At 41.6% G+C, this 12,595-nt stretch overlaps 1 protein-coding gene across 2 annotated transcripts in view; it reads left to right on the top strand.

The window, feature by feature from the left end:
- The window catches only part of plxnb2b (plexin b2b), a 129,132-nt gene that overhangs the window by 101,176 nt on the left and 15,361 nt on the right, over positions 1–12,595 (top strand). For both annotated transcript variants that reach the window (XM_030095820.1, XM_030095821.1), the window contains 7 exons: positions 212–305; positions 3,244–3,441; positions 4,671–4,850; positions 6,121–6,257; positions 6,884–6,984; positions 7,345–7,574; positions 9,794–9,975. In XM_030095820.1, coding sequence (XP_029951680.1) covers positions 212–305; positions 3,244–3,441; positions 4,671–4,850; positions 6,121–6,257; positions 6,884–6,984; positions 7,345–7,574; positions 9,794–9,975 — 1,122 coding nt within the window. The remainder of the gene's footprint in view (positions 1–211; positions 306–3,243; positions 3,442–4,670; positions 4,851–6,120; positions 6,258–6,883; positions 6,985–7,344; positions 7,575–9,793; positions 9,976–12,595) is intronic.

Raw genomic sequence — 12,595 nt, 5'->3', positions numbered from 1 at the left:
AATAGAAAGCACTATGACACATGAGAGGAGGAACACAGGCTAGAACAACAGACTAATTTGTTTTCATCTGCAGTGAAAATTACCCTGGGTACAATTTACGAAGACTGTCTTTCTTCCCGTAACTCTTCCCATGAGCTTGTCTTCTTATTTGTTTGTCTGCCTGGGAATACATGTTTATATGTTGTTGTTTTTTTTTGTGTGTGTGTTTTAGCGGCGGGAGGAACATTGTGGTGACTGGCTCCGGTTTTGACCTGATCCAGACCGCTGTCATGACAGTCCAGGGGGGAAACACGTCTGCTGTCGAGGTTCTTACTCATTTTATTCATCAGCATCTCTGTCAACACATCAAGCCGTCATCTTTTTTTTCCCCCTCTTTTATTTCATCATTCTTCCTCTCAACTGTCTCCTTTTGATGATCTGCCTCTCCATCTGTCCCCCCCTCACAGTAGGGCCACTGTTCGATTTCCCTGCATCTCACAAGCCCACGACTCCAGCAGTGATTCATCCAAGCTCCATGAAGCATTGCAACTGCTTCAGCAAGGACACACACCAGCAAACACACACACACACATGCACGCACACACGCCAACTCCTCCTTGCTTCCGCTAATCGCCGAGATGCTCATAAGCCACTTCTTTCCACCATAAATCTTTCAAACCTGTAAGGGTTGCAGATGGCGGTGCCATTGTTTTCTCTCACTCGATTGAAGCCATGTTTCCCGTCCAACATAAACAGGTTGCATTAACTTTGCCAGGAAAACTTGAAGAAGCTGCCCTCGGCATGCTGATGCTACCTTCCCTCCAGTGTTCTGGGAAGTGTTGAGCAGTAACAATTTTCTTCATTTCATTTAAAAAAAAAAAAAAAAAAAACGCCCAAATTTAACACCAGCATTAAGGTTGTGAAAGATTACCGCTGTGCCGCTCGTTGCCACTTTTTTTCCCGGCCAAGTCTCTGGGCGCTCCTACCAAGGGACAGTGGAGATTTGAAAATACTTGGGGCTGCCACAGACTCTCATTGGACGTAAAGTGTTATCTCAAAGGCCTTGGCCGGTCGGCTTCATAAGCCTCTCTTGGTTTAACTTTGTCCACTGAACTAGACCCAAATATGTGGACTCATTATTGCAGCTGGCATATGGTGAAAACATGCTGATTTATAGGTCAGCTTAGCAGCTTAAGGAAGTGATTTCATTTTTTTTTGTGGCCTGTAATGTCTCTCCGGTGCTTGTAATTCTAAACAAAGACTTCTGTGGGAAGTGTCTGTTTGTAGTTAAGCGTAGATGTAGTCTGGGTGAAGATTTATCCTCTGATAAATTAAGATAGGTTGCACAACGCAGCCTTAATAGGACAAGTTGTCTCTGTTGTCACATTCTAAGCACCAATGTAACTCTTGCATTGAGCCTGGTGGGGAAAAGTGCGTCAGCCTTCAAAATAAGACTGTTTATATTTTACAAAAAAATGTGTCAAACTGTAGCTCAAGCTACATTAATATGTCTTTGATATACATTTGGAATGACGACACTTATATGTTATGGCTTGAATTAAACATGTCGTCCTTGAAATTGTGTTTTTAAGAGGATCAGCGTTGTTTGCAGACCCGTGCATTTGTGTTCCCAGCAAACATTTTACAGTCTTCAGACATTCATGGCTCCCAGTGGAGTGATACTAATGACTCTGATCCCCTGAAACTGTCGAGCACTACAAAGTGCCCACTAAACTAATAACGTTGTCTCCAGCCTCTCCTTTACTGCCGCTGCAGCTCTCGGTGGAAAATAACATCCTAACATGCTAAACGTGATGGTCGGCATGGCGGCTGTTAAACATACAACGCCCCTCGACTGGTTCTTCACCTGTTTATTCAGAGCCATGTTCAGTTTCTGTCAGTTATTTAAAATGTTTCATGGATTATTGAGGTTAGGAAGTGGATTAAAAAAAACATATTGAGGGCTTCACTTAAAAAAAAAAAAAAGAAGAGATTGACCTATTAATGACTTATCCGACCCTTTTTTACATTTATCACGTTTAATCGTGCCTCCACAAACAGAATTAGATAATAATTCATTCAGTTACTGCTGCTACCAACTCCGGCTGCTAACAACCGAAAGAGCGAAACAATGCAAACACAAAAAGATGATTAGAAAAATTGTAATTAAGAGAAATGCCGGACCTCGGTGTATTTTCACACTGAGCACATAAATACTGCTAAACCCACGGCTTGATTCTTGCACTAATTTCCTGAAACCTGCAGTGGCTGCATTGTTTTTTTCATTCTCGCGTATTAAAGTTCGTCACAGCAGTTGTCACCTCTAATTCAGTGGAGAGGACAAACTTACTGCCTTCCTCAACTTTATGAAATCCACGTCGCACAGTGAAGCAGGTTTTTAAAAAAAAAAAAACAACTTATAAGACTGCTAAAATCCCACAGTCTGTAGGAGCCTTTAGATGAGACGATTGATAACACTTTCTGTCCATAGCCTCCTAATCTGCCAGAGAGAAGGCGTCTCTGGCATTTCACAAAATGTTGAACAGTTTTCCTGTTCAAAATGATTTTATATTTAAAAAGTTATTCCAGTTTCCAATTTCTGAGAATTTTTAAGAAACTGATTAACCTTTAAGATAAAATGAAAACACACACACACACACACACACACATACACACACATACTAGCCACAGATTTAGTAGCTGAATATGCTTTCTGCTGTGCCCCTTTGGAAATCTTCCTCTGTGTGTAGGACTGTGGATTTTAGCTGTCAGGCACGTTGTCAGTCCTTTCCCAAAACAATCAGAGAGTGACAGAAATATCTCCATCAGTTCAGCTAATCAAAGTGATGTAAAGAAAGTCAGGGGAGGAGTGACTCAGTGTGAATTGTGATTCATCAGGAGCTGCTATTCTTCCGTGGCAGATTGAGATTTTAATAGAGCGACTGAAAAGACGCATAATTTCACTTTCTGTGGTGCACAAAACCAGGCTTCCCCCTCCACCCTACACCAGACTCGCACGTCCCTCCTACAATACAATACAACATAATACAACACAATACAATACATTCATGCACTACTTTATCAAAAAAAAAACTCCCAACACACCCACCATGTGCCTTTTTATATCTCTAATCCTTCCCCGTGTTTTCCATATTCAGTACTACTATTTTATTTCCCTCAGTCTTTTGTGTTGCATGTTTTTTGTTTTTTTTGTTTTTTAATGGCCTCTTCATGACACATTCCTCTTCCTCCGATGCTACGCAGGCCGCCCATGAGAAGAACGACACCGTCATCCTGTTCCGGTCTCCGACGGTCAACGGCTCCGTGAGCCTGCACTTCAGAACCTCCATCCAGCTGGACAACTACGAGAAGGAGCTGAAGCCGTTCGACTACCACCCCAACCCCAGCTTCAACGAGCTGACCAAGAAGGTCATCACCGAGACCAGCATCATCATCGTCACCGTGAGTGCCGCGTCGTCCGCCGCGTCGCCCACAACTCGCGTTCCTTCTGTGCGAACGAATCAAGACAAATGGGCTTATTATCTGACAGCAGAATAAAAAAATGGGAAAGATGCTGATTTGCAGTTGCTGCACACATTTTCCCTCTTTAGCCGCTCACATATAATGGTTTGACTTTTTATTGCTCGTCGCAATTATGGAAACGGCAGCTTATCTGTCATTTAGACGCAGCGGCGTGATTATTATGCAAGTGCAAATCCACCAGCTAATATTTGCATCTAGTCAACATGCGCTCATTTCAATATACAAAGGGAAATACTGCAGCTTCATTATAAACCTGCGTGATCACAAGCGATGACCTGAATAGGACATAAGAGACATAAAAAACTATCCAGCATTTGCTTAGAGGAGTGAGATGGATTTGAACAGAGGTTCGCATTCTTGATAGTACCGTAGATTGAAGATTTTGAATACGAGCATATTTTCACAGAAAACACCGGAGAATACCATATTTGCTTCTTCAGCTATCGGTTTATGTTTTTATGAGAGTTTAATGATTCTCTTCAGAGGTGACATCTTCTCTTCGCCTCGGGAACAGAAGGCAGAGACATTCAGCACACACCAACCATCCAAAAGCTTGAACTGGAAAAAGGGTTTTTATTTGGAAGATGTGGGTTAGATGAATAAATTGGGCTTCTTCTTGCCCGGCTGTGTGAATTTTTCTCACGGCTTTATGTCAGTTTGGAGATTTCATAGCATTTCCTGTTATGGTGCTTTGGGCAAACACACTTCAGGTGAATTAGTGGGGAAAACCATCTGTACAAAAGGCTTGAAGGCTTTTTCAATTACCCAGGCACTGGTTTGCTTAAGCTGATTTCACCTTTCCTTAAAATCTAGGCTACATTAGAATAATTGAAAGCATAAATGTAGATGCAGAAGTGTGCTGTAGAATCACAAAGTGTATATTGCAATGCCAGGCCTGTGGGATTGATTGGAGCTCTGCCTAAAGTATCTTAAATAAGAAATTACTGAGAAATGTGCTTACAATGACTATAATCTTAATCTTTTTAATTACTTTTAGCTCTTACTGGGACAGCGGAGAGCTATTATACAATTTCCACCCATTTCCAATGAAAACGCGTACAATTTTTAGCGTTCGTCATCTGATGTGTCTAATGGAGGGTGTTTAATTGCTTTCCCATGAGCCTCGCTGTCCCTCTCTCCCCCTGCAGGGTCGAGGATTCTCCAGAGCCATGACGGCCAAAGAGGCTCAAGCGTTTGTGGGCGACGTTCAGTGTGCGGTCAACACTCTTCAGGATGACAAGCTGTTCCTGGACCCGCCTTCAACCACGCCTTCTGCCCGCTCCAGACGGCAGCGCCGAGACACTCGACCCGAGCTGCTGGACCTAATGGTGAGAGCAGACAGACGCAGACAGCCGTGCACAGTGGTGTCCACTCTGGACAGTCTGGCTGCAGACGGAGTTTAACTACATCTGAAATATTACTGAGCTAAAAGTAGCTATGAGAACAACAGAGACTTAGATATGAAAGGTCAAAAGTATCCAGATAAAACACATCGTGTTTTCAGATATAATTTCAGAATATTGTTGTTCATATCCTATATTAATTAATATTTAAAAAAAAAAAAAAAAAACTATGATTGCTACTTTTTCTCAAACTATTTTTGTAACTTCTTTTGAACTTTTGTCTGTCAGAAATCAATCATAAATCAATTTTCAGTTCATTTTCACAGAACAGTGGTTGGACATTCTCATGATTTTGACCCAGAAACACAAACATCTTAGCAAGAATCATGTTTATTCAATATTGATACATATCTGGAAGGAATTAAAGTATTTTGTTCAGAACACAAACTAAACAAAAAACAGTTTAAACCAGAGGTTATGAAATTGTGGAAGAATGAGACCTCGAAACACAAGGTGTCCTTTAAGTTGTAAAAATCACCATTTTCAGCATGAGCTACTCACCGCATGTGGTGAGTGAAGAGTAGATTATGTACCTCAGAAATCTATTCACATACGAGGAGTGATTATCAATATTAAAAAGGATTTCCAATTGCATATTGAAGTGGTGCTGCTCGACTACGTTCAGCATTGCAGAGTTACACACAGACATTCTAATCACAGCATTGTGTGCATTATGGGTCTTCACTGCGCTTCTCCCAGCACGTCCCCCATACATTTTGAGACCTTTCTTTTCACTGGTTCAACAGTTTCCTTGAAGCTACAGGCCGTAATTACATTTAATTATAGCCGTGGCACAATTGTGATGAACACTGTAACATCTCTTCTGGGCAATTCCTGTAAGTGAGCCATTGTTTCATTTCTGTGGCAGAGTGCCGCATAAAGGAGCAACACCAGCAGACTATCAATGGGACAAGATACCTACTGAGAGGAAGCCGGATTATGAAGTGTCAGACTCAGTACATCTATGCATTTATCTAGTTCTAGTGGTCCTACAAGCCTTGCACTTTCAAAAAAAAAAGACTACTGCAAGCTTCTCTGCAGCTGCTTTAGAACTGTGCACAATTATTCAGATTCTGTCCCCATCCTCTCTCCGACTCCGTCCGATCTTCACCGGTGACACCTACCGAAATACATGTCGGGCGGAAACGAGGGTGTGTGTGTGTAATGAGACACTCCGCTGTGCGTTTCTCCGCAGATAAAGTTTGGGAAGGGGGAGTGGGTGGTCGGCTCGGTGGAGTACGAGAAGAAGAATGATTTGTCGCTCTACATCATCATCCCCGCTGTCATCGTGCCCATGCTGCTCATCATCATCGTCTCCGTCTACTGCTACAGGTGAACTCCAGGCCAACTCGGTGCACCGTTATCGACCTACTTCTAGATCATATGATCTCTCCGGAGGTGGTGGGGAAATTGACTCTCATAGTCTTAACATTCATTATTTTGTGTTTTGGGCACAATTTTTCTCAGTAATTGATGTTGAACTAATTTGAAATTGTGTGACTGATGTGGTTTCTTTATATGATAAATTGGGGAAGAACATTTTTTCCAAGAAAAAGAGGTCAGACTCAATTTTGTTTCTCATCCTGTGATATTTTTTTCCCCCCCCCTAAGCTCGTGCAAGATCAACTTCAACTTTCAATATATTTTTGTCTTTTCTTGAAGCCTCAGTCAAACTTTAGAGCTGCATTTTTATCCGGAGAAGCACTCCCACATTCACAGAGGAATACAGCACGAAACAGGATATTTTTATAAAAGTGTGAGAAATGCTTTGTAGCCAAGTTATCGGCCAATTTGGCAGTTTATTTTCTCTCACACTCAAGCATATAGTGTATGAACACAACAAAAAAACAAAAAAATCCCCCGCACTGGATAGAATTTTGAAAAAAAAAATGTGATGTCTTCATTACCTCTGGCTTTTTTTGACACGTTAGTTTTATTTTTTTGTGGTGTGCGTTCAGGAGGAAGAGTCAACAGGCGGAGAGGGAGTACGAGAAGGTGAAACACCAACTGGAGAATCTGGAGGAGAGCGTGCGAGACCGCTGCAAGAAAGAATTCACAGGTAGCGACGGTGCAGCTGTGCAAAAAAAAAACCTCCACCATATTGCTAATGTCCCTCAAAGGATCCATGTTTCTAAGAGGCTTAAAAGTAATGAAGTGCTTTATAGCTCTGATTACATTTTTTGATGTATTGTCCTGCGGTGAATTGAATATACTATTCTCCCGCTTAGCGTCATGTTATGATCGTTACTGGGAGCAATTCTGCAGTGACAGTAATAGAAAACAATATTTCTCCCTTGAAATTATTTACTGCCAATGCTTTCTGCTCCGTGCAACTTCGTGATTGAGAGAGGCGAGCGATCTGCAAGTGGCGAAAGTTTCAAAAAACGATGCGGGGTGTTCGTGTCTTTCTGTCTGGCAGACCTGATGATCGAGATGGAGGACCAAGGAACCGACCTGGGCGAAGGCCGAATACCCTTCCTGGACTACAAGAATTACACGAACCGGGTGTTCTTCCTCCCGTCCAAGGATGGAGCCAATGATGTGATGATCACTGGGAAGCTGGACATCCCCGAGGCTCGGAGAGCCACGGTGACTCAGGCTCTCAACCAGTTCTCCAACCTGCTCAACTCCAAGACCTTCCTCATCAATGTAAATACGCTGCAATTGTCTGATAATATCTGTGTTTATATAGAAAACAACACGACTGGTGCAGAATGTTTTCTGGACAAGTCCAGCAACAGAACTCGAGGGATGTTAATATTTTTTGGGTCCAGTATTTTGGACAACGCTGCGATTTCTCTGTAACTTTTGGATGGATCGCCCTGAAGTTTAATGACGACATTTATAAGTCCTGGATGATGTATGAGCGGAGTGACTCCCTGACTTTTCCTCTTACACACCCAGCAGGTTGACATTTGTGAATCACAGTGAAATATCGACAGCTGTTAGATGGATTGCTGTAGAATCGGGTACCGACATGCCGAGGTGCTCTGCAGAACCTTCGGTGAACTCCTGACTTTTGCTCCGGCACCAGAACCGGATCAAAATGTTTTCACAGTCGTCTAGTTTATGACCAAATATTTGCAAAGGGATCGATGACGGTTGATATTTCCGTTAGCGTCAGCCGTTCTGGAGCTAATCGGCAAACGCTAGGCTGCCAAGATTAGATTAAATGGAACACAGTAAAGATTGTATTACCTAAACATGATGCTGTTGTTAATAGGGTAACATGATATTGTGTTGCTGTTCTAGTGGCGTCTTTCATCCAACACAATTCATCCTTAACAAACTAATGAGAATATCATACAATCTATTTCCATATAATCTCTGATAATTTTGACCTTTGATTAAAAAAAATAAATGAAACAACTGATCATACTAAATATTCTCATATTTCAAGATATTCTATTTGTAGTTTTTAAGATAAGATGTGTCTTTAAGCCTGACAATATGCAAAACAGAAAACAAAAAAATTTTTTACATATCTTAGTAAGGTTTTGCGCTGTGTTCCTCCAGCTTCAGTGTTCCTTGTCATTGGATCTTCAAGTCTCTGGACTGCACTGAAGACATTATTATACTTTCATAGGATATCTCCTTATTGGGTATTTTCATGATGTGGCGCAGAGCGCTATATCACCGACTGCTCCAGATCTCTTGAAGGTGGTCCTCTGGGTTGATATCTGGAGACAGTGAAGGCCACAGCCAATGACTCACATCATTTTCATAATCATCAAGCCACCCACTGACCTGTAACACACTGTGAATAGAGCTATTGTCATTCAGATAGAGTCCCATCTGGATCAAAATTATAGGACGAGAGTGATCTCTCGACCATACCATGCAGGCAAAATGCCCCCTTACTGCTCCACATTACTTCTGGACTCTTCACTGTAGCTGTCAGATTCAGATTTTTTTCTTTTAATTTGGTTCCACCAGATTTTTCTCAGCTCATCAGATTTGCGGCGCTGTGTAAACCTTGTTATCCCTGAGCATATACAATCACATTCCTTTGATTTAAAGCCACTCTACAATAACATTTGCAACTGGGGAGACGCTTCTATGTGAACTGAACTGGCACTATATGAGAATGGCAGGAGGACATCAGTGAACGGTAACAATATGGCTCTTTTGTGTGTTTTTGGGAAACAGTGGAGTTTTAAGGCACTGAGCCATAATCTTTCTGTGGCTCCAGCTGCACAGGCAACCTTCCTTAAATGTAGGAATTTATTGTTGGTTTTGTTTCCTTCAGACTTTATTCTGATAAAAGTCGGTAATAAAAAGGTAACGATCGACTTGGCGTCGCACTTAACGTCTTAGGTAAACGCTGATTTCTTCATTTCTGTATTGGTGTGTAATCCGCCGTGTAGTATCTCCCACGACACCGACGCTGCTTCTTCCCCTACGTCTTTGTGAGCTTTCAAAATCGGGCTGTAGCGCAGCCAAAACGCTGAAAGGACCTACTTTAAATTCATCTCCCCCATCCTTTGAGTTAGGGATTGTGTTTTACTTTCCGCTGTACAGTATTAGAAGTCAGAGACAGCAGACATGGCAAAGGGAGACGTGTGAAGATTCCCTATTAAACCAACATTGCTGGCAGGGAGAAAAAACGTGCCTCTGAAGTGTTAACAGCATATGTGGGGTGATTCGTCTCCCACTAATTGGTATCATTTCTAAGACACAATGTTTTTACAGGCCAGAAATAAATTTACCTTGATGATTCAAATTTCCGCAAGTATTGGTCTTTTGATCATTTAAGAGCTTATTATGTTGAATTTACTTTCTGTGCGAGCGGGTTTCATCAATCTGATTAATGCACTTGTCATTTGCCCCTGTCTGTGTGTTCTCTGCGTGCCACTCTGTGTTTGTAGTTTATCCGCACCCTGGAGCGCAGTCATGACTTCAATGCCAGGGCCAAGGTGTACTTCGCCTCCCTGCTGACGGTGGCTCTGCACGGGAAGCTGGAGTACTACACCGACATCATGAGGACGCTGCTGCTGGAGCTGATGGAGGAATACGTCCACAGCAAGAACCCCAAGCTCATGCTGCGCAGGTGAGCCGGCGCCAGCCTGCCGCCGCTCCGTTCCAATATATCAAAAACACTGGCACCGCGACATGTTCAATTCCACGTAACATATCTCAGCAAATATTGGTTTGGCTCTTTTATTTGTCATTTCAAATAAACACAATAAACCTGCATTTCCACAGAATGTCTTTTTTGATCCTCTACAGCTAAAATATCAATGATAAATATATTGGCTGCAATATTTTGTCTGCATATCAAGTGTGTGTGTCTCATCTCCAGTTGAAATATCTTATCATGCCTCATAAGACCGAACTAATAAGCTTTGAGCAAGATGTAGTAGCTCTTTTTTTTTTTTTTAACTCTGCATAACATCAGGACAATAGTCACTCGTTCCTTTGGGATTATTTTTTTATTACTTCCTGAGAAATAAAAAGTACTTGTAATAACATGAAAATGTTTCCACAAAATTATAGGGGAAAGAAAAATCTGCCAGTAGAACAAGTGACACACTGTCTTGCTTTAGAGCCGCAGAGCGTAACATCAGGTGCGTTTGTCTCCCTGAGGTCTAAGAACATGTTTTTCCTGCGTGGTTTCTGTTCCGTTCGGTTTTCAAGAGGAAACTCCAACAAAATGAAATGAGGAGAGGTTAACACTGTTATTATAGTTGATCAAATTTTTATTTTTTTTTTTTTTTTTACTGAATTTTTTGCGAGTGTAAAAGAAAGATTAAAATAATGAAAACTGCTTTTATGCCAAACAAAAACTAGAAACATACTACAATTGCAGTTATTCTTTTCTTTGACAATCGATGCCTACAGTTTGTAACAATATCTTATAGTTGGACATCCGAAAAGTGATTTTTGAGAACACTTCTCGTTATTTTTGTGTGTATTTTCTCTGCCAGATCCTCCCTTCTCCCCTATCTGGTCCTTCTGCTTCTGCACTCTTCCTTATATATATATAAATATATTTGCAGCTCCTGCTCTGAGACTGTGAAATGTCCTCCTTCTGCAGCTCTATCATCACAGTGGCCCCATATCTAAACTCTGGCACCAATTTTATCAACCAGTTGAGGCGGACTGGGACTCGGTTCAAGAAGCAGTGGACTGTTTCATTCTGTTGCCATGTTTTCTGTCGAATTTTTGCACTGACTACTGTAGTCCACTATCAAGAGCCAGACTGCTGCTCGATCTATTCCAGTCATCCTCCTTCTGTTCCTCCTTCTGTTTTTTTTTTCTTTCCTCCATGGAGTCCAAGCATAATGTGCTGAGTGATTGTTTTGCTGTTTCACTTCATCATATTCCTTCTTATCCTGTTGCTCATGACCGTTGCGATGCTGTTCTACATCAATATCGGCTTTCTAGGAGTTCCAGGATCGCGCACAGAATGATTGCTCTGTTGAGATTTTCAATCTAAAGAGCATTAGTAGGTCTTTTCCTCTGTATATATTATGGGTATCAAATAAATTTTAGTCCAGAGGCCAGAAACAGCCAAATTTGATCTTGAGTGGCTGCACGAGTAAAACTGTAGATTCATATAAAATAGCTTTCCCAAAGAAGCTGAAAATTTGGAGCTAAATGCAATGAAATGTCCAAACGCCATGCTATTTTCCAGCCTTCAGCATGTTTTTGAACACATTCGTCCTTGTGGTATGGCTTTGATGTTAATCCTGCTTAACTAGCAGAGCAGTAGCTGCATCAGTGATCTCTGCACTCACACCCCAGTGTGTGTGTTTGTGTGTGTGTGTGTGTGTGTGTTTGTGTGTGTGCGCGTGCGCGCGCGCTCTGTCCACTACTGTCACTCAAACACTTCAAGTACTGAAAGATCATCACTGTAGGAAAGTTGTAACATCAAAAAAGAGAAGTAAAACTCATTCCGGGGTTATCAATCACGCGACTTGTGATTTTAATCCAGTCATTGAGAATGAAATTCAAAGCTTTAACAATCATGAAACTGACTGGAATTTTTTAGTAAATGGACTGATGTTTTAAGTTAAGCAGTTTAAAAGTTTACAAAGGAGACGTACACTTGTGTCAGAAAGTATTAGGGATCCGTGATTTCAGGCTTTTTTTTTTTTGCAAACGCAGTTTTGATTGACATGAAATTACATCTCAAAGATTTTAGAAACTGGCTGAACTAGCGTGGCTGCCTTTCTCTGATTTTCCTAAATGTTAATTGTGCCATATTTTCTACATACCCCCAGCACTATTTCATCATTTCTTTGTATAATTAGGGTTCGTAAACATTCAGATGACTAATTCTCTTGAAGAAATATCCATAAGTGGAGAATTTCCCATTTTTATGAGTTTTGTTTGTTTCATTTTTTTAATTTATTTTTACCCCTTTTGCCACCATAATGATCGCATCAAGGTCAAGTCATCCGCCGGCTGCCGGCCCCCCACCCTCCTCAGGTCCCACTTGTGTGACAGTGCACTCAGTCATGTCTGCTGAGAGCGAGTTATGTGATCTGAACTATCTGCTGTGTCTCAGCACGCTGTGACTGGCTGTTATGCAAGTACACATCTTAATTATCCCCCAATGGAGAAGCTCATTATGCTGATTAGGCCATTGTGCCAACACAGGCACCCTTATATACAAGACACCTAATTAGGCATGCTATGAGCTAACAATGGGCGCCACCAGTGGA

The sequence above is a fragment of the Salarias fasciatus genome, chromosome 7, assembly GCF_902148845.1.
Source record: "Salarias fasciatus chromosome 7, fSalaFa1.1, whole genome shotgun sequence".
NCBI classification, from domain to species: Eukaryota; Metazoa; Chordata; class Actinopteri; order Blenniiformes; family Blenniidae; genus Salarias; species Salarias fasciatus.
Note: the sequence above shows the minus strand (reverse complement) of the source record. Positions and strands in the feature narration are given on the sequence as shown.